Consider the following 22,501-nt stretch of genomic DNA (forward strand, 5'->3'; position numbering starts at 1 on the left):
GCTTGTTCCTCTCCAACACACAAAACCGCATGAAAGCCATCACGTAGCCCACACTCGTTCCGGTGAGATGTCAATTTGTCTTTGAAGTCAGGCAACATGGAGCAAAAAGCTATTAAACAGGATGCGAGGGCAAAGCTTCCTAGAAACGCCTGCAAAGTTCTGGCACCATCAGAGAGAAAGTGAACTCACTTGTTTGGCTTGTAACCCCCTTAGTTGCCTAGTCTTTGCCGGATTCCCCTCTATGCCTCATCTGAGAGATAAGGGGGTCGGCTTATTAACACTGGCCCACATTAACTAATCACATCTTTGCTTTCATTTTCTAATAAAGCGATCAAAGGTAACTGCCAACTGGGTACATACTTAGCACAAAAGGAAATTCTAAGAATAGACCTTATTTGGTGCACCTTGAATCTAGGATGCTTATTGGTACAGCTCAATAATGAACCCATTTTTAGTGAAACTTGGAGGTACAGATATTACACAGACTAAATGCAACATAGGGTACCAGGGCAACTGGTCACAAAGCCCAAATATACAAAGATGTAGACACGGTGCCCTCCCAGGGACTTTCTGCTGCGCTATGGGGGTAATGCACTTATGGGAGTAGGCATTCCTTTTCCTAAATGGAGTTACACCTTCTCCTTACTATGCCCAATGCAAAACTAGCCCTTATTCTAAAGGTGGCCATTGATTGTATGGGCAATTATTATTGTTGGTTCATCTTTTCACTTCCAGTTACGATCACCCAAGCAGTCAGCCCAATAGAACGCATTGATAAAAAGGTGTCTGTATCATGGCCAATTTTTTTTCTTTTCATAATGTAGAATATGTAAGTTTCAGTGGTTTTACAAAAGCCGGCACTTCTTTAGCCAAAAGCCCCAGTTGCACCATAAATCATCTGGTTACTGCTAAGTATATGACAATTTCTTGTATCTACATCATGCTCAGCTGCGGCTTCCATGCAATCTGTATATAAACAGGCTGATGAAATCCCCCAAAGGAGCATTTATAGCACTGCTGGACGGGCTGACTCCTCTTTGCCAGACAGTATCATACGTAGGGGAGAAAGCGTTAGTTTGCTAGAGAAAAGGCATATCTGGGGCTTATGAATTTTAATATTTATGGGTGCAAGTCAATAACAGAACACTGTGGTTACAGTGAAACAGTATTTGTTCTAACCTGCAGGCACACACCCACTCTTCCCTTCCCTCCTTCATACAGATCAGAACTACAGAAGCAAATTGGCACCTCATTTGTCTTTCTCCAAATATGGGGCAAAAAGTAGATCCATGTGCTCTGTTACCGGTGGATTAGTTCCATGCAATGCGGTGCATCTGGATGTAGGAGGAAGCAGAGGGAAAGGACCAAATGCGTGTTTATTATCTTTGGACTCATTGCTGGATATGGGATGTAACACCATGAGCGCGTGACGACCCTATAACAAACAGAGATGCAGATCCTGCTGGCCGAGCTGCTCTGCTTCTTTACAGCCCTCACATCTGGTGAGTAAAACAATCTTTTTCATATTTTATTCTGTTACTGATATGCCTTTGTTCCACTGCAAACTACTGATGAACAGACCGGATACTGATAGCAAGTCGGACTATAATGATAGCAGAATACGCTTGGGTGCGGTACAAAACCTGTATTTCTACATTTGAAGGAGATCTCTACACTGTATGGGTAATAAATTGGGGTCCTCCAGTGGCAGTTATAATATTGATGATTGAGAGAGAAGTTTTGAGGTAGGAAAAGCAACAAGTGATGGGTAAGATAAATTAAAAAAGGTATCTGCACCCCCTGTTATCTCCTTCCCTTCCAATACCCAATATCTCCCCTCGGACAGTGCCCATAACCATGCATTGCACAGGGATCAGTTGCCTGCAACAGATGGAATAACTCTCCTACAGTAGTGCTACTGGGGACTATACAGTAATGGTAGAATCATAACTTGCCACTGTAGATTGTTGAGACACTCACTTATGACGGGTAAGTTCTGTATAAAGGGACACATAAAATCCCCCAGTGTCCCCTATAAAGACAACCCAAGGCAGGTGAGGTAGGAGATAAAGGTATATAAATATAATATATATGCAAGGTATAAAGTAGAATATAAAAAGTCAAATGTGCCATCTTATAAAATCACAAGGGCCTGACGTGATAATGCTGACTAGCTAAGACCCTACATGCACTTTGCTATTTGCACAGCTATGACCACAGAGCACACAGACAGTTGTAAAAGGGGCATCATATACTTTTAAGATAAGGTATGTCATCCTCTATAAAAGGCTAAGACTTTCAGGGTCTCATTGGAAGCTGTTAGTGACACATTTCAGGTTGCTGTTCTGTGTTGCTGAAAGCTTCCCTAAGACTCTGTGTTTGATTAATGAATAAAGCATCAGTTATGCTGAGAACCTTGTCTCAGAGTCTTGTTCTATAATAAGGTTCTGGTTGGTTAAAATTACCAACAAGATGTATATTATACAACCCATTGGTCCTGTAAACAGGACATTCACCAACCTACCATGAAGTTGTGAATTTGCCAAACTCAAATTCCTGCAGTATGAGTTTATAAAATAGCCCCGCCGTGCTGCTGATTGCCTAACCCACCCTGTCATACTAACGCTGAGCAGCAGTGAATTTGGCTGCCTCTATGCATTGCACATCCACCCACACCCCTGGAACATAAAGTTGGATACAGGACTACATATTCCAGCAGCAGAACAGTTCCCCTCTTCTACCAGTGCCCCCAAAGCAGTACATTGAATTATCCCCAATGATCATCAAATAAATATTTTCCCTTACACAAGTACATTATACAGCCATCAGTAACGTTGAACTTGTATATTACAAAGACATACAGAGTGATGCATTGCTGATTCTCCCTGCAGCACTACAGAAACTAATGTATTAGGTTTGGGGTTCAGTCATAACTTCTAATTGTCTCCCTATTGCAACTAGCTCAATATAATGCAGAGATATTGGACTACAGCTGCCAACCTCCTATAAGAGCCAGGCCCATATATGTGGGAATGCCAAACATGCCCAGGGTTAGGGAGGGCCAGCAGGCTTGCCACTGCACAAGGGGTTGTTGCCTGTACCATTGCTCTCCAGTCTGTGTGTTGGAAGGTAAAAGGGGGCACAGTGCCAGCAATCGAGGTTCTCTTTCGCCACAGTAGTTGTTTCTTCCCAACTGGGTGCCTGGGGGGATGCATGTCAAGGATGGGGACATCACTTTGGGCTAAGGGGAGCAAAAACACAGAAGGTTATTATACAAATAGCTACATTCCTACAAAAATGTAAAAGAGTTCCTGGTTCCTCCCAGACTGCCCCAACTCATCTGAAATCTCACCCACACAGTAGGCCCTCAGCTCTTGCAGATTGTGCAACTGAAATAGGAGTCTGAACAGACTGTCCAGTTATGCCAAAAAACGAAAGGGTTTTATATGCAATGTTCTACAGGCAAGCTGGGGCCGGTTTAGCTACACTTTCTTTTAAGAAAGCAAAGCTGAGCTGGTTAGAGTGCAAAACCACATCTGAGATCACGGACATGCATCATTCTAGGGCATTTCCGTGAGAATTAGTGAGAATGTGCTTTTTGGCCTGAATAAGCGACACGCTTTAGCTGAAGCTGGTTAATATTGTCTGTAATCTTAACCATTCCTGACCCAGTTGCCAGCTCATCGGGCTATCACTGCTACTTAGGAAGCTGCATTTTCCCATAGCTCAGTGGCTGATTTGCAACTTTTCACAGGACTGGCAAGCTACAACTCCCAGCAAAGCATGTGTAACATAGGACTCTATTTATGGGGGCCCTTGCTGTAGCACTAGAGGATGGGTTTGTATGCCAATGGTTCTTAAGACATTTCCCCTAGGACAGTGCTATCCAACTGGCAGCCCGCGACCCCCCTCTGTGTGGCCCCCCACCTGTCTGGCTGCTTTGATGGTTTACCCTTGTGTAAGATTTAAATGGTATCAGTACTGAGATTAACTGCCCCCCCTGCATGGTTCCACCTCAGATTCAGGCTGTAATCTCCCTGTATTGTTTAAAAATTTAATCACCTGTGTTGTTCACACCTTTTAATACCTGCATTGTTCACCCCCTGCAGTGTTCACACCTCAGGCTCAGGCTGTAATCACCCCCATTGTTCACCTGTTCACACCTCAGACATAGGTACTGTAGGTACCTATGTAGGTACTGCCTGGACTATGCTGCCTGTGTGTTTGGCACACACAGGGAGCACAGGGTAGGCAGAGTATGGCACACACAGGCAGCATAGGACAGGCAGAGTATGGCACACACAGGCAGCACAGGGTAGGCAGAGTATGGCACACACAGGCAGCATAGGACAGGCAGAGTATGGCACACACAGGGAGCACAGGGTAGGCAGAGTATGGCATATATATCTATGATGCAAAAAATAGCTCCACTTATTGGAGAGAGTGCCTGGGTGCACACCACAAAGGAGTAAATAAAGAACATCATAGAATGTCATATAAAGCAGGGCACTTGCAGGACTCAAAAGTATTGTGAAAAAGCAATAAAATGTAATTGTTATTCCAACATTTCATAAAATTACATTTCATTAAATAGAAAACTGCCATTTTAAGAATTAAGGGCCGTCCCCTGGGATCACAGGATTCACAGTGCACACAAACAAGCCAAGGCACACATACAGGCTAGGCCCCATCAGCCAATGAATGGGCAGAGGTCTGTCTTTTACTCCCACACTACTTCCTGTTACAGTTAGAGCTGCATCACTTCCTGTCAGCTGATCTCTGAGGGAGCATACAGCCCATCACTAAATGGCGGCTCAAGGGAAAAGATATAAAAGGGCAATATTTACTGATATATATATTCCAGTTTGGCGAGATTCTTTAATAGGTCACTTAATATAATATAAACTGTCTGTTGGTTAAGTATTCATTCTGGGGGTATAGTTTTCCTTTAATAGCAAGGGCATGTTTGAGCGTGTTTGTTCTCCATATAACAGGGGATGGTATTAGACACTTAGGTATGTAGAATAGGAGTGACACCATCACTGCATGTTTGTAGATCCTTACACTCAGGGGTGAGGGAAGGACTCATCAAGACTCATGGGACTCAAGCTTATTTATTCAAAAATGGCAGCCACCATAACGCTGTGCCGTTGCTAGAGGTTCTTACCTTTGTGAGATCCGTCCACCTCTGCCGGGGGATTTTTGAATAAATAAGTTGGTCGTACATTGTCCTTTTTGATCTAACCTGTGACTATCACACTTTATATAGCATTTTTCTATGGTAAATATCTATATTTTCCCATTATTATGCCCACACTTTCCAGATACGCTAATAACAGCAAACTGATCCCTTGCTCACATATGGTTTGTTAGTAACCAATTACACTCTCTTTGGCGCCATTTTCTGGAGTAAGGGGTATAAGGTTTGGAGGTTCTCACTGTTGTTACCCTGACAAAGGGAACCGAAACGTTGGAATAACAAATAAACGTTATTTCTTTTTCACCATACTTTTAAGTCCCATGAATGGCCTCCTTTATATGATGTTCTAAACATGAAATAAACCCAACTGTTCTAGAGGTTTATAATTCTAAAGTGGAGGGGGGGCTATAAATACACATCACTTTTATTTCCAACCCCATAACCCACTTATTAGCAGAACCGAGCTGCTCGTTACCACACTGACATGGTTTCTGCGAATAGCTAGTTCTCATTTTCCCTCTAGACATGGTTTGTGGTAACTGCGCTGGGCCTTCCTCTGCTTCCTGCTTCCTGTATAATATAGGTTTGTGCCATTAAAAGGATGGGACAGTCATAGAATGACCATGTCTAAGCAACTTTTCAATCGGTCTTCATTATTTATTTGTTATAGTTTTTTAATTATTTGCCTTCTTCTAACTCTGCAGCTTTCAAATGGGGGTCACCGACCCCGGCAGCCAAAAAAACTATTGCTCCGTGATGCTACCGTTTTATTCTTATTGTTACTTTTTATAACCTTTTCAGGCCCTCACCTAGACATATACCAGTCATATAATCCAAACAACTCCCTGGTTTCTAAGTTAATTTGGATACTAGCAACCAGATAGCAACTGGAGAGCTGCTGAACAAAAATGTAAATATTTAAGAAACTCCAAATAATAAAAAAAAGTTAACTCAAAGGTGAACAACCCCTTTAATACAGTTATTGTATCATGATGTGGTTGTTTCTTAAGGGGATACAGTTGTCAGAATAGACAGGCAATATGGGTTGGGTGCCCCTATGGCACAAATATGCTTGGGTGTGTATGTGGGAGTGTGTGTATGTGTCTATGATAATATAATTGGCTATGTGTGTATCTAAGAGACAGGCAGCTGTGGGTCTCATTGCACATGGGGTAATTAGGGCTTTTCTCTTCCTTCCCTATTAACAATATAAACATTATTATCTGATAAATAAGGAGCCATGTGTGCATGACCAGTGCCAATGTTTACTGAAAACACTGTTGCAACCGTTGGACAGCTGGATGCCCTATAACACAGAGAAATAAAGATGTTTTATTTGAAGCAGAAGTCTGCCCGAACAAAGGCTGCGTTTGGGGCTGAATAAGGAGTAGATCCTTATTGTTTCTACCTCCATATCTGACGATTCAGCCCTGAACATTAGTGGAGGGTACAAATAATCTTTCCTACGACCAAAGATCGTAATTATAACATGTATGGCCACCTTAAATGGCAGCAGGAAGAGCCACTTAGCAACATCAGTTTGAATATCCTGTTCACTCACTGCAATTGCCTGTAACACAGTGGCAGTTCTTTAGCCTCTAGGTACCTTGCTTCTTGGGTTGGGATTCAGGCAATGCTGGGTGGGGTGCCAGTACCTATTGTATATATTTTTACTGCATATATTTTGATTGGAGTGCTGGTACCCACTGTCACTCACTGTATATTATGTGCTTGGGATCCTAGTAGCCATTGACTCTCACTGTATATAATGCAAATGGGGTGCCAGTACCAACTGCCTCTCACTGTATATAATGCAAATGGGAAGTCAGTACCAACTGCCTCTCACTGTGTATAATGTGCTTGGGGTGTCAGTACCCATTGCTTCTTACTGTATATAGTTTGTTTGGGGTGTCAGTACCCACTGCCTTTTACTGTATATAATGTGTTTGGGGTGTCAGTACCCATTGCCTCTCACTGTATATAGCTTGTTTGGGGTGTCAGTACCCACTGCCTCTCACTGTATATAAAGTGCTTGTTATCTACAAAATGTGATTGTCATCTAAAAAAATCCCCAGTTCCTTCTTAATTAGTGTATAACTCACATTTATGTTATTTCTTATGTATAACCTTGCACTTATCAATACTGAGCCTCATTTTCCAATTTGCTGCCCAGTTTTCCAATTTTGCCAAGCCTCTTTGAAAATTGGCGGCTTCTATTAGCAGCAAAATAGATACAGTACTTAAAATGCCCACCTCCAAGGTAACGGTAAAAAGCAAAGACCAAGGACAGACCCCCTGTGGTACTCCACTAACAACACTGGCCCAATTGTCAAATGTTCCATTCATCACAACTCTTTGTACTTGGATAGATAAATTATAAATACTGTGCTTCAGGCCAATATTCCTTGAAGGAAAACTACACCCCCAAACAATGTAGGTCTCTATAAAAATATATTGCATAAACAGCTCATATGTAAACCCTGCTTCATCTAAATAAACCATTTTCATAAAAATATACTTTTTTAGTAGTATGTGCCATTGGGTAATCCTAAATAGAAAATTGCCATTTTAAGTACTAAGTGCCGCCCCCTGGGATCATAGGATTCACAGTGCACACAAACAAGCCAAGGCACACATACATGCTAGGTCCCATCAGCCAATGAATGGACAGAGTTTTGCCTTTTGCTCCCACACTACTTCCCGTTACAGTTAGAGCTGCATCACTTCCTGTCAGCTGATCTCTGAGGGAACACATAGCCCGTCGCTAATTGGTGGATCAAGGAAAAGGATGTAAAAGGGCAATATTTACTGATATATATATTCCAGTTTGGGGAGATTCTTTATTAGGTCACTTAACATAATATAAACTACCTGTTGGTTAAGTATTCATTCTGAGGGTATAGTTTTTCTTTAGTGTAACCATTAACTTTTTGCATGGTGCTGTATTAAAGCAAAGTGTAGATGACATCCACTGCCATCCCAGAGTAGAGGTTCATGCTCACTTCCTTATAAAAGGCAATTAAATTACAAACCGGATTCCAAAAAAGTTGGGACACTAAACAAATTGTTAATAAAAACTGAATACAATGATGTGGAGGTGCCAACTTCTAATATTTTATTCAGAATAGAACATAAATCACGGAACAAAAGTTTAAACTGAGAAAATGTACCATTTTAAGGGAAAAATATGTTGATTCAGAATTTCATGGTGTCAACAAAAAAGTTGGGACAAGTAGCAATAAGAGGCTGGAAAAAGTAAATTTGAGCATAACGAAGAGCTGGAAGACCAAATAACACTAATTAGGTCAATTGGCAACATGATTGGGTATAAAAAGAGCTTCTCAGAGTGGCAGTGTCTCTCAGAAGCCAAGATGGGTAGAGGATCATCTAATTCCCACAATGTTGCGCAGAAAGATAGTGAAGCAATATCAGAAAGGTGTTACCCAGCGAAAAATTGCAAAGATTTTGCATCTATCATCATCAACTGTGCATAACATCATCCGAAGATTCAGAGAATCTGGAACAATCTCTGTGCGTAAGGGTCAAGGCCGTAAAACCATACTGGGTGCCCGTGATCTCCGGGCCCTTAAACGACACTGCACCACAAACAGGAATGCTACTGTAAAGGAAATCACAGAATGGGCTCAGGAATACTTCCAGAAACCATTGTCAGTGAACACAATCCACCGTGCCATCCGCCGTTGCCAGCTGAAACTCTACAGTGCAAAGAAGAAGCCATTTCTAAGCAAGATCCACAAGCTCAGGTGTTTTCACTGGGCCAGGGATCATTTAAAATGGAGTGTGGCAAAATGGAAGACTGTTCTGTGGTCAGACGAGTCACGATTCGAAGTTCTTTTTGGAAATCTGGGACGCCATGTCATCCGGACCAAAGAGGACAAGGACAACCCAAGTTGTTATCAACGCTCAGTTCAGAAGCCTGCATCTCTGATGGTATGGGATTGCATGAGTGCGTGTGGCATGGGCAGCTTGCATGTCTGGAAAGGCAGCATCAATGCAGAAAAATATATTCAGGTTCTAGAACAACATATGCTCCCATCCAGACATCATCTCTTTCAGGAAAGACCCTGCATTTTTCAACAAGATAATGCCAGACCACATTCTGCATCAATCACAACATCATGGCTGCGTAGGAGAAGGATCCGGGTACTGAAATGGCCAGTCTGCAGTCCAGATCTTTCACCTATAGAGAACATTTGGCGCATCATAAAGAGGAAGGTGCGACAAAGAAGGCCCAAGATGATTGAACAGTTAAGGTCCCCATACACGGGCCGACTATAGCTGCCGATATCGGTCCCTTGGACCGATTCGGCAGCTAATCGGCCTGTGTATGGGGAGGGCAGAGCGGCCTGGCTGACCGATATCTGGCCTGAAATTGGCCAGATCTCGATCGGGCAGGTTAGAAAATCCGGTCGGATCGGGGACCGCATCGGCTCGTTGATGCGGTCCCCGATCCGACTGCCCCATTGCCGCCCACATAATCCGATATTATTATTTTTTTTACCTAAATGCTCCCCGATATCGCCCATCCTTAGGTGGGGATATCGGGGGAAGATCCGCTCGCTTGGCGAGCGGATCTGCTCGTGTATGGCCACCTTTAGAGGCCTGTATTAGACAAGAATGGGAGAGCATTCCTATTCCTAAACTTGAGAAACTGGTCTCCTCGGTCCCCAGACGTCTGTTGAGTGTTGTAAGAAGAAGGGGAGATGCCACACAGTGGTGAAAATGGCCTTGTCCCAACTTTTTTGGGATTTGTTGACACCATGAAATTCTGAATCAACATATTTTTCCCTTAAAATGGTACATTTTCTCAGTTTAAACTTTTGTTCCGTGATTTATGTTCTATTCTGAATCTATTGTGTTCAGTTTTTATTCACAATTTGTTTAGTGTCCCAACTTTTTTTGGAATCCGGGTTGTAGATTAGCGAGATCTGTTACACAACCCATGCTGGCACAAACTCACAGTATTGTGTATTCAAGTATCCTATCCCTTATTATGCCTTCCAAATGCTTTTCTACCACTGATGTCAGACTAAGAGGCCTATAGTTTACAGGCTGAGAAAGGGATCCCTAATTTGCTTGGGGTGCTAGTCCTGGCTGTCTCCTTTTGTGTATAATTTACTTGGGGTGTCAGCGCCCACTTCCTCTCACTGTATATAATGTGCTTGGGGTGTCAGTACCCACTGCCTCTCGCTGTGTATAATGTACCTACAGAGGAAGTTGTCTTTAAATGTACTGTATATAATTTGCTTTGGGTGCAAGTACCCACTGTCTCTCACTGTAAATAATGTGCTTGGGGTGCCAGTACCACTGCCTCTCACTGTGTATCATTTGCGTGGGGAGACAGTAGTGGATGTCTCCCACTGTACTGTATAAAATGTTCTAGGGGTGCTAAACTAACAATGTGTTTACATTGTATATGTACTGTTGAATACTACTGTTAAACATTACCACTTCTAGAGTTTTTTTCTTGCTGTTTATGATACGATATATCTATTATATATATGATATTCCTTACAGGTACTTTGGGTTATCAAAAAAAGTGTCACTAACTGAGCTATTTCTCATTACAGCAGAAAATGCTGCACTTGTGGTACACAGGCTGCTAAACCAATCCGTTACTTTCTCCCACCCAAAGCTGAATGTTCCTCTCAATGCTGTGTACTGGAGTTTTATCCACAATGGAACAGAATCTGACAGATTAGCAGATATCACAGATCAACAGATGACTGTCCATTCCGATCAGTTTGCCAATCGCACAGAGAACAATGGAAAGGAATTACAGATCAGCGAACTGAGAATGGAGGATAGCGGAACCTTCCAAGCAGTTCTGATTCCTAAAGGCAAAGTACAACTGACAAACTTGAAGTATAATCTCATTGTGTATGGTATGTACCTGAGAAATTTATATTCCCTGTGCTTTAGGTCGCACACTATTCTTTAAGTGCCTCCATTACACCTATTCCCAGGCAATCTCCTATCCAATGGCTTCTGGGTGCTTTCAGGGTGGTATAGCTGTAGGGTGCCTATAACAAAGGCGATTCAGAGGCAGTCACCCATCAAAGTACTAACAGGCTCAGCTTGGCTTCCAAGATTGGATAGAACTGCATGCTTTCAGGGTGGCATGGTCTGAAAGACTGGTGACTTGCCAGGTAAGGATTACATTCTAATTAAATTCATTCCATAAAGGAATGGAGAATTTTATTTGTGCCAGAAGATTTTAGTGTTTATGGCTGAATCATCAAACAGGGGTAGAATTCCTATTGTTTCTCCCAATGGCCGTAGGAAAGATTGTAAATGAAACGTAATTGTAATGTGTATGGCCACCAACGGTCGCAGGAAAGATCGTAATTGTAATGTGTATGGCCACCAATGGTCGCAGGAAAGATCGTAATTGTAATGTGTATGGCCACCTTAATGCATCTCATCTGAATTGCATGAAATCATCGCCAGGCTCGTCACTCTACTGAATGACTGCATCGCCTACTAAATCAATTTACTGGGTACCCAGCAGTCTTGCCTGCTGTCTTTTAGTTCCTTGATAAAACGGGTTCCAGCTTTAAATCTTAATGGGTCATAAATGCCCATGGGGTAGGTTACATTCCTGTCTCTTGTCCCTGTCCATCAAGGATATAATACAAATCTCACCACTTTCATGAAAGTTTAGCATATGCCCCTAAGATACTGAAGTCTCTAGCTTGGTATCTACCCCGTCTACCAGAAAGTTCTATAAGAGCTGCTTGGGGTAAATGCTGCTTTAAAGGAGAAGGAAAGGCTAATAAAGAGTTAATCTCAAGCTGCAGGCATACCTTCAGTTCTCTCAATAGTGCCCTTAAGTCTCCCCATATTTCTCCTGTTTAGAAGATCAGAAGCCAAACAGGAAGAAAAAACAGTGAGCTGTATAAAGAAAGTTCCCATAATGCCTCACTCCTGCACAGACACCCAGACCCCTATACATGCTCAGTTAGTTAGACTATGGGGGAGATTTACTAATCCACGAACAGTCCGAAGGAGTCCGAATGTGTTTTTTCGTAACGATCGGTATTTTTATGACTTTTACGTCGCCGTCGCAACTTTTTCATATGTCCCGCGATTTTTCCGTCGCTGTTGCAACTATTTAGTATATTTTCCGTGAGTTTTTCGTCGCCGTCGTGGAAAAATCGGATTGGTTTTTCCGCCGTTTACTATCGCTCAACCCGGAAAAATCGCGACAGCGACAAAAAAGTCGCTCAAAATACGATAAAGTCGCAATGGCTACAAAAAAGTTGCGACAAATACGAAAAATCGCGACAACGGCGAAAAAGTCGCAAAATTTTCATTTCCAATACAATTTTTTCCCTTTCGGATTTGTGCATTAGTAAATCTGCCCCTATGAGTCAGCTTCCTGCTGATTGGCTCAGATCCGCATTCCTAAGGGGAGGGAGTGAGTTCTTAGTATTCTTGAGGGAGGGGGGAGCAGGAGAGGGGAGAGAGCAGAAAGCTCTCTGGCATAGGAATTACAGACACAAGAAATCTTTTGACAGAGGACTCACTTTCTGTGAGTACTCATGGCTGTATTTACATAGACCTTTCTGATAAAGCTTACTTAGTTTTTACCTTTCCTTCTCCTTTAAAGGTCAGGGCCTGCTTCTGGGCTAACAAGGCCTTATGCAGGATACCATAACTAGTAAATTGTTCATTGCCTGACTAAAATGATGGTTCCTCCCCCACACAATTTCATTTTCAAGCAGTCTTTAAACTTACCTATGAAGGTTAGGGCTCAACCAGTCACAGTTTGGCACCTACTTCTCCTGTACCTTGCAGCTAGTCAGTACTAGAGGTATGAGTGAAGTTGTTGCTATGAGACTGGGCCATTGGAATCCCTGATACTTTAACTCATATAGTACAATTGTTCAGTCTAGTCATTTATTCTGTGTTCTCCTATCAGAACACCATAAATCAACATTATGTTTGGTTGTCCATTTGTTCTGTGTTTTGCTGCCCAGCTTGCTTCGATCCATCCAACCTAAACGGCAGGGACCCGGTACTGGGAGGGGAGCAGGGGGATTGCAGCACTTTCAGATACTTCTGGTAGTCACTGATTACAGCAGAAATTGTGTGGGACTTGTTATTCTTGTTAATCAGACAGGGGAAATTGCTTTATTAGGGTCATGGAGTTTATTTCTTTCATTCAGTCTGATATGAAACGTTTCCCACACATGTTTTGTACAATGTTATTTTATTTGGTCTGTGGTTGCTGTGTGGCACTGTGCGGGGGACCTGCTTTGGAAAGAGCTCATAGGTAGGGTTTCCACATTTGTTTGAAATAAAGACATCATCAGCTGGAAAGTAATACCACCGAAGTCATAAGGGCAGATGAATTTACTTAGACTATGTAGAGCGCAACGTTTTTCTTTCACAAAGAGACTTGGGTTGGAGACAGAGTTTAGTGTAGGAGGAACAAACATGTGGTTGTATTTATATTTGTAATGTTTGTGCTTTATATAGTAATAAAGTACCCCCTACTGTAAAATATAGGGATATTATAAGTCACAGAGAAGTTCCATGGCCATATAAAGGTTATTTGTGGCTCTTGTATATTATATAGTGAATAAAGTACCCCCTATTGTAACATATAGGGATATTATAAGTCACAGAGGGGTTCCATGGCCATATAAAGGTTATTTGTGGCTCTTGTATATTATATAGTGAATAAAGTACCCCCTATTGTAAAATATATAGGGATATTATAAGTCACAGAGGGGTTCCATGGCCATATAAAGGTTATTTGTGGCTCCTGTATATTATATAGTGAATAAAGTACCCCCTATTGTAACATATAGGGATATTATAAGTCACAGAGGGGTTCCATGGCCATATAAAGGTTATTTGTGGCTCCTGTATATTATATAGTGAATAAAGTACCCCCTATTGTAACATATAGGGATATTATAAGTTACAGAGGGGTTCCATGGCCATATAAAGGTTATTTGTGGCTCATGTATATTATATAGTGAATAAAGTACCCCCTATTGTAACATATAGGGATATTATAAGTCACAGAGGGGTTCCATGGCCATATAAAGGGTATTTGTGGCTCATGTATATTATATAGTGAATAAAGTACCCCCTATTGTAACATATAGGGATATTATAAGTCACAGAGGGGTTCCATGGCCATATAAAGGGTATTTGTGGCTCATGTATATTATATAGTGAATAAAGTATCCCCTATTGTAAAATATAGGGATATTATAAGTCACAGAGGAGTTCCATGGCCAGATAAAGGTTATTTGTAGCTCTTGTATATTATATAGTGAATAAAGTACCCCCTATTGTAACATATAGGGATATTATAAGTTACAGAGGGGTTCCATGGCCATATAAAGGTTATTTGTGGCTCATGTATATTATATAGTGAATAAAGTACCCCCTATTGTAACATATAGGGATATTATAAGTCACAGAGGGGTTCCGTGGCCATATAAAGGGTATTTGTGGCTCATGTATATTATATAGTGAATAAAGTACCCCCTATTGTAACATATAGGGATATTATAAGTCACAGAGGGGTTCCGTGGCCATATAAAGGGTATTTGTGGCTCATGTATATTATATAGTGAATAAAGTATCCCCTATTGTAACATATAGGGATATTATAAGTCACAGAGGAGTTCCATGGCCAGATAAAGGTTATTTGTAGCTCTTGTATATTATATAGTGAATAAAGTATCCCCTATTGTAACATATAGGGATATTATAAGTCACAGAGGAGTTCCATGGCCATATAAAGGGTATTTGTGGCTCATGTATATTATATAGTGAATAAAGTACCCCCTATTGTAACATATAGGGATATTATAAGTCACAGAGGAGTTCAATGACCTTATAAAGGTTATTTGTAGCTCCTGTATATTATATAGTGAATAAAGTACCCCCTAATGTAAAATATAGGGATATTAAAAGTCACCTCGGAGTTTCATGACCATATAAAGGTACGAGGCTAAAGGCCGAATGCTTTTATACAGGTCATGGAACTCTGAGGTGACTTCTATCATATTTTACAACAGGGGGTACTTTATTATAATATACAAGTTTAAGTGAATCATGTGACAGAAATGACATCACTAAACTCCGATTATAACTGATGACATCACTAAGCACCGTTTATAAGGATATAATTTACAGTTTGGTTCCATAGGGAAATGACCAAACTTGATATAATATGTAAATAAAGTCTGACCTTCATTCACCCATAATCCTAATCTGTATCTACTGATTTCTCCCCGCCATTTATGTAAGTACTTAAAAATAGTAAATGACCTATGTCAGGTTAGCTACTAGCATTATGCCTTCAAGTTGGCAAAAAAGTCATATTGTAATACAATGATTGCTTATTGTTTTGCAGAGCCTGTTCCTGTTCCACACATAGAAACACTGGAAAGGCATAGTGCTGAGCTGTGTAATCTTACACTCCAGTGTTCTGTCCCAACAAACACAAAATCCTTGATCTTTAGTTGGAAAACCAGGCACAGAGACCTTGGGTACCAACCCTACACAAATGGAAGCACCATCTCGGTCTCACTGAGGCCTGAATTATGGGGCAATGAGTATTTCTGTATAGTACAGAACCCTGTTGATCAGAAAAATGTATCCCTTGCTGCCCAAGATGTCTGCCGTGGAGGTAAGAATCAGAATTGGGTGGTACAGGTGGTTGAATCGGGAATGTCAACAATTTATGGTTGAACGTTCCAGATTCCTTTATTTTATGTTATTTCATGTGCTGCTCCAGTTGCCCCATTTTTTTTTTTTATATATTTTCTAGTATGGCTATTTTTGATTAAATTTGTTTCCCATGTCGGAGATTGTGAAAACCATAATTTCTTCCATTAGCCTAAAAAAACAGAATTAGAATTATTACACCGGCCATGGTCACGTCAACCAACTGAAATGAAACTATCTACAGAGATACCTTCATAGTTTGGAAGCAAACAATACCTTACTTACCCCTCCTAAATAACGAGTCTTCAATGTTCAATTCAGCCCACCTTCTTGACCACCTTTAAGCCATCCTTGAACTGCATATATAGCCAGAGACTAAATTGCAGCAGGCCTAGTAACCCTTAGCAACAATCAGAGATTTTTGAATGGTGTGCCATAAGTTGCCTTTGATTGGCATCGCTATGAATATTTTTTAATACAGGATAATATTATTTTGTGATAAGTACAGTAATCTTTGTTTCTTTCTAAACAATTACAGAAAGACAACCTTTCTTACGTTCTTATTTTCTCCTGCTGCCTGCGATCCTCATCCTGTTACTGCTGATAGCTGGGCTTATTATACTAATGAGAAGAAAAAATAAAAAAGGTAATTTTTTTATTATTATTAGTTTATAAACATATTCTGCAGAACTTTACAATAAATGGGTCTATACATTGAACATACAGGACATACATAAAGAAGCAGTAGCTGATACAAGAAATAAAGAGGGCCCTGCCCACAAGAAGTTTTGGTCATTCACCCCCAGTAGGCTTCTAGAACCATTTCTCTTAGTTGAGTATTACTTAGTAGCAAGTTCTAGGCAAGGTCACTATAGAGTTGCTTTGTATTTCCATAGGCTAAATTCCCCTGGCTCATGGTTATTGGCAATTTATGATCCGCACAAGCAATGAAATATTTCTCATTTTGGCAGCACCTGCTCCTACCAATGGAAACACATTCAGTGACCCTCTGTACATTGAGGTGGAGAGGAATCAGCAGAGTGAAATCAATCAGCAGCGAGAGGTTGGTATTTGGGCCTGTGTACTGCATGTGTACAGTCATTGGGGCAGATTTAATCCACAGACAATTCTAGGTTGGGGGGTGAATAAAGTAGGGTTAGTAGGTTATTTGAATATTTGCTTTAGATTGCTCTAGTGCAGTGCTGTCCAACTTCTATTGTACCGAGGGCCGGAATTTTTCCGACCTACGTGGTGGAGGGCCGATAATGGAAGCCAGTTTTGACCACTCCCCTTTTTGAAACCGCACCCACTTGAAACCACACCCATGTTATCACATGACCATACCCATATTAATGGTTGTAGTACAGCAAAAACCTGCCATACTCTGCCTGCTCTACCCTGCCTTTGTGTGTGCCATACTCTGCCTTCCCTACCCTGCCTGTGTGTGCCATACTCTGCCTTCCCTACCCTGCCTGTGTGTGCCATACTCTGCCTTCCCTACCCTGCCTGTGTGTGCCATACTCTGCCTTCCCTACCCTGCCTGTGTGTGCCATACTTTCACTGTGTGTGCCATTCTTGGCTGGTTTGTGCCAAACTTGGGCTGTGTGTGCCATACTCTGCCTGCCCTACTCTTCCTGTGTGTGCCATACTCTGCCTGCCCTACTCTTCCTGTGTGTGCCATACTCTGCCTTCCCTACCCTGCCTGTATGTGCCATACTCTGCTAGCCCTATGCTGCCTGTGTGTGCCATACTCTGCTTGCCCTATGCTGCCTGTGTGTATGGCACACACAGGCAGCATACAGTGACACAATGCTGGCACTGCTCCTACAGTCTGCACAATAACTATATATTAAAAAACTTTTTAATTGCAGTACCACCTCAGTATATGTTCTTTTTGTAGTATGCAGGGATTATTTGTGGGTTTCTACTGCTCCTGAGGTGTGAACAGGGGAACAATGTGGGTGATTACAGCCTGAGCCTGAGGTGTGAACACTGCAGGGGGTGAACAATGCAGAGATTAAAAGGTGTGAACAACACAGGGGATTATATATTTAAACAATACAGCCTGATTACAGCCTGAATCTGAAGTGAGAACCATGCAGGGGGGGCAGTTAATCTCAGTACTGATACTATTTAAATCTTACACAAGAGTAAGCCATCAAAGCAGCCAGACAGGTGGGGGGCCACACAGAGGGGGGTCGCGGGCCGCCAGTTGGACAGCACTGCTCTAGTGCATCCAATTTCTCCACCTGCTCAGTCTCACTTCAGTCAGTCCTGCTGCTCTGTCCAACCACAGTGTGTCCTGCTACTTTGCCCGCTCTGTCCAACCACAGCCTGTCCTGCTGCTCTGTCCAACCACAGTGTGTCCTGCTGCTTTGCCCGCTCTGTCCAACCACAGCCTGTCCTGCTGCTCTGTCTAACTGCAGTCTGTCCTGCTGTTCTGCCCACTCTGTCCAACCACAGTCTGTCCTGCTGCTCTGTCCAACCACAGTCTGTCCTGCTGCTCTGTCCAACCACAGTCTGTCCTGCTGTTCTGCCCACTCTGTCCAACCACAGTCTGTCCTGCTGCTCTGTCCAACCACAGTCTGTCCTGCTGCTCTGTCCAACCACAGTCTGTCCTGCTTCTTTACCCGCTCCAGTCTGTCTTGCTTCTTTACCTAGATACCTTGGGCCTCTATATATTTATCATTACCTGCACACCCTTAGTGCTGCAGGGTAAGTTCACATAAGGTCAAAAAATAATAAGGATAAGTTCACATAAGGTTCTGATATAAATCCTTACAAATCCTGACCTGTAATAACATGAAACATACTGTACCTAGTTTCAGCAAGGGGCTCGTTTCAGGCATATCTAGTTTCCTATTTCAAGCTTTTTCCAAAGATTACATATTTCAAGAAAAAAAAACATTGGCATAGCTGCCATGCAAAAGCATACACATAATAGCAGTTAAAGCCAAGATTGCCAAAGGAAAATATTTATCAGGTAACATGAAGAGATCAGCACATAGAGGCTTCCAAGAGATTATTTCACTGATTCTCAGAAACCGTTTCCTTACCTTAAGGCACAGCAATAGGATTCTTCCCTACCTACCTTATAATACAGGACAACCTGGGTCATGTGAAAGATGCAATTTTAGAAGCAAAACCCACAATGCAGCTTTTTTTCCTAATAATTCCAGCGTATTCAGTTGTGTCTAATGCATCAAAATGGGAGCAACTTCATACAAATCAGGTGCAAGTTGCATGTAGCATTTTCAGGAGAGTACATTCAAAATGGCGCTTGTATCTGATTCACTGGCACAACCCACTATGGGAACACTGGAGTCCAGGTCCATGGAGGGGGGAGGGGTAAAGGTGAAAAATCCAGTTACTTACATAGAATAATTCTATAAATAGCATGCTGACACTATTCCAATATTGTATTTCAGGCCATTTATAGCCAGCCGAAAAGGAGAGACTTACCACCCAAATCAAGTATGCATACGATCTACAGTGTAATTCGGCACAATACGTGATATCTGTGCGATTGGATAATCAGCAGAAAGGAGGATAAAGTGCACCACGCTGTAATGGATAAAAGGATAACATTTCACCTGGGAAATCAATCTCAGACATATACTCTATGCCTTTTGCCATTACTTTGTATGTTCTGAGACTGTTCTGTATAGGTAGATACTGTAGCAACGGCACTCAAGAGCTTAATACGGGACTATGCCCTTCAAATACTTTATTGCGGAAAATGCAACGTTTCGAGGCAAGGACTGCCCCTTTGTCAAGTCAAGCAAGGACTGCCCCTTTGCCTCGAAACGTTGCATTTTCCACAATAAAGTATTTGAAGGGCATAGTCCCGTATTAATGTATGTATGTATGTATATCTTTATTTATAAAGCGCTACTTATGTACGCAGCACTGTACAGTAGAATACATTAATACAAACAGGGGGTTATTAAGATAATGGATAAATACAAAGTACAACAATAAATACAAATAAATACAATGTACAGTTGCAATAAGAGTCAGAAACAAGATGAACGAGGTCCCTCTTGAGTGCCGTTGCTATCTACCTATTTGGAATCTGTGGGGAGGGTGCCGATCCCTCCGAGCACTGTGCACCGAGTGTTGAGTGACTATCGGAGAGTGGAGGGAGTGCGGGTGAAGGTTCAATTTGTATTCCTGAGACTGTTCTGTGCCATAGGGTGGTAATTCTGAACCTCGAGGAAACGTACAAACCAATGGATCTGATTCTGCTGTGCTCTGCCAAACGTCCAACAAAGCTTGTGCATAACATATGCAAGTCTTTAAATTTCAAGGTCAGCACATGTGTTTTCAATTGGGTAAGGCTAATACCAACAAATAGCCAATCAGAGGAAAGATGGCCATACACAGATTAAAGCTGCCCCTTTAGCCTTTAAACCAAGGCGGCAGCTTATATGTCTATGTATGGACTTTTCCCCAATGGCCTCCCAGATTGATACTGTATCTGGACAGAACTCGGGCAAATTTGAAAACCCCATGGATTGGGCATCCATTGCTTGTGCCTGCACCCAGGCTGACCCAGTGGTTGATGCCAGTGGAGGGGCTGATTCTCAGCCTGTGTTTTTCCGATGCTGGAGAAATAGCCCTGTGTGGCAACAGCCTAATGTGATATCTTCAATTGGAATCTGCACTAGAGACAAAATCTGATAAATCTCTGTGTTTTATAAATGTATTGTTACTTTATAAATAAACATAGCTTTTGCTTACATGGCAAATCCTTGGATTGTTGCTCCACTTAATTGCAAACTCTTATTCTGTGATTAGAAGATATTGGGCTGTATGGCCACTAGTTTGAAAGATTTTTGTGAGTATACACAGGGGCACCCTGATGCAATAGCATAACTACAAGAAGTATTGTGGCTAAAAAATGATAGCAGTGTTAGTCATACAGATATAAAGCCTATAGGGGACTGCATGGGCTTGTTGATGTGGCCCCTGAACTGATGGTGCCTATGCCCGCCATTTTAATTTGATCATTTGGTCCACTCGCATGGCAACCTCACCAAGCAAGCGAATCTTACAGTGTATGGCCACCTTTAGGTAAGCCAGACTTGAATTTTCACTATTGAGTGCTGTTCTCCTATCTACCATATCTTGGGGGCCATGGGAGCATTTTTAGCGATACAGGTGTCAGGGAGCTGCTATTGTTCTGCTCATTGGCTGCTGGTAGGGAAGGGAGGAAGTTATATCACTCCAACTTGCAGCGCAGCAGTAAAAAGTGTCTGAAATTTATCAGAGCACAAGTCACATGGCTGAGGGCACTTGGGAAACTGAAAACAATTTAAAAAAAAAACACTGTTTGCTCTTTTGAAAAACAGATTACAATGCAGGATTCTGTTGTGTTTTGTAAAAAAACATGTTTTCCCATGACAGAATCCCATTAACCTCGCCACTTTGAGAATAATACCCTTTCCTTTCTACCAACCCCCAGGGACACAGAAAACACTCTAGTATGGGATTAAAAACGTCTAAAGCTTTTATTAAACACGTAAAAATTGTTACATAATGTTATAGTAACAAATACATATAAGCAAAATCACTCTCAACATAAGAAATATATCCCCATGAATACAATCTTAACTTCAGAATGGGCTACCTGCTGTGCCAGTCACTCTCTGCAGCCACGTTGGATGGGTACATAGGGCAATCCACCAAAATCCAAATCCACTTGGAATCCAAACCTGCAAAGAAGACAACTAGCCACACCTAGCTTATAGCCATTAAACCCAAGTCCCTTGGCAAGTATTCTACTGCCTAACCCATGTTGCTGTCACATAAAGAACCCATTACCTCTAAACCTATTCCTTGGGGTGGGATGCTGCTCTTTCATTCATGGAAAACCCTGAAGTGGGAGACCCCGCTTCCAACTCACATACTTCCTTCTGAGCCTGTCTGCCCCTCCCCAAGACTTGATGATCTCCCCACTTCCTGTTGCAGTTAAGGCTCCTCGCCCCACCTCAGGGGTGCAGGTACGGAGCTCCCATACTATTTTAAACAAATGATATTTTTTAAACAAAGGATAATAGATATCTAGAGAATGAAGAGTTCCATGTCCATACAGTGTTATGGGATCTGAATTTGACAAACAATTGTATATTGCTGACTGCGTATTTATAGCTATTTCACACAGTAATACTTTAACCCCTCTTATGAAGACGGAAAGAAGTGTAAGGTGTCAGTTCATGGCAGGGCCATGCAGCCGTTTCCCCTGTAATGTATGGGCAGGGTTTCCATGGAAAGACTGAGTACTGGGGACACTGTGGCTTCCTGCCTGTGTGGGAGGCCCACAGACCTGGCTTAGCAGGTAGCAACCTCAATTTGCTGCCTGAGTAAGTCACTGTATCCACGGCAACTCAAATTGATATACTGTGAAACAGGTACATGTTGAAATAAAGCCCATATATATATTTCATATTCTTAAGTACTGCCAGTTCTTTACACCAGACATGGTTGGGTGTAGTTGGCCCTATCTCCCTTCATCAGAATGATCAGGTTCATGAAGATCCCCGCTACACCCACATTTTCACTATCACATGTGGTTTAACG

The 22,501-nt window shown here is 41.9% G+C and overlaps 1 protein-coding gene across 1 annotated transcript; it reads left to right on the plus strand.

The window, feature by feature from the left end:
* The first annotated feature begins 1,007 nt into the window (after positions 1-1,007).
* On the plus strand, positions 1,008-20,689 carry LOC100491005 (T-lymphocyte surface antigen Ly-9). The gene is made up of 6 exons (XM_018096996.2): positions 1,008-1,502; positions 10,792-11,106; positions 15,606-15,881; positions 16,458-16,565; positions 16,891-16,982; positions 19,348-20,689. The coding sequence occupies exons 1-6, from the start codon at positions 1,451-1,453 to the stop codon at positions 19,432-19,434; spliced, it is 930 nt and encodes a 309-aa protein (XP_017952485.2). The 5' UTR covers positions 1,008-1,450; the 3' UTR covers positions 19,435-20,689.
* The last annotated feature ends 1,812 nt before the right edge of the window (positions 20,690-22,501 follow it).

This window comes from Xenopus tropicalis, chromosome 8, assembly GCF_000004195.4.
Source record: "Xenopus tropicalis strain Nigerian chromosome 8, UCB_Xtro_10.0, whole genome shotgun sequence".
NCBI classification, from domain to species: Eukaryota; Metazoa; Chordata; class Amphibia; order Anura; family Pipidae; genus Xenopus; species Xenopus tropicalis.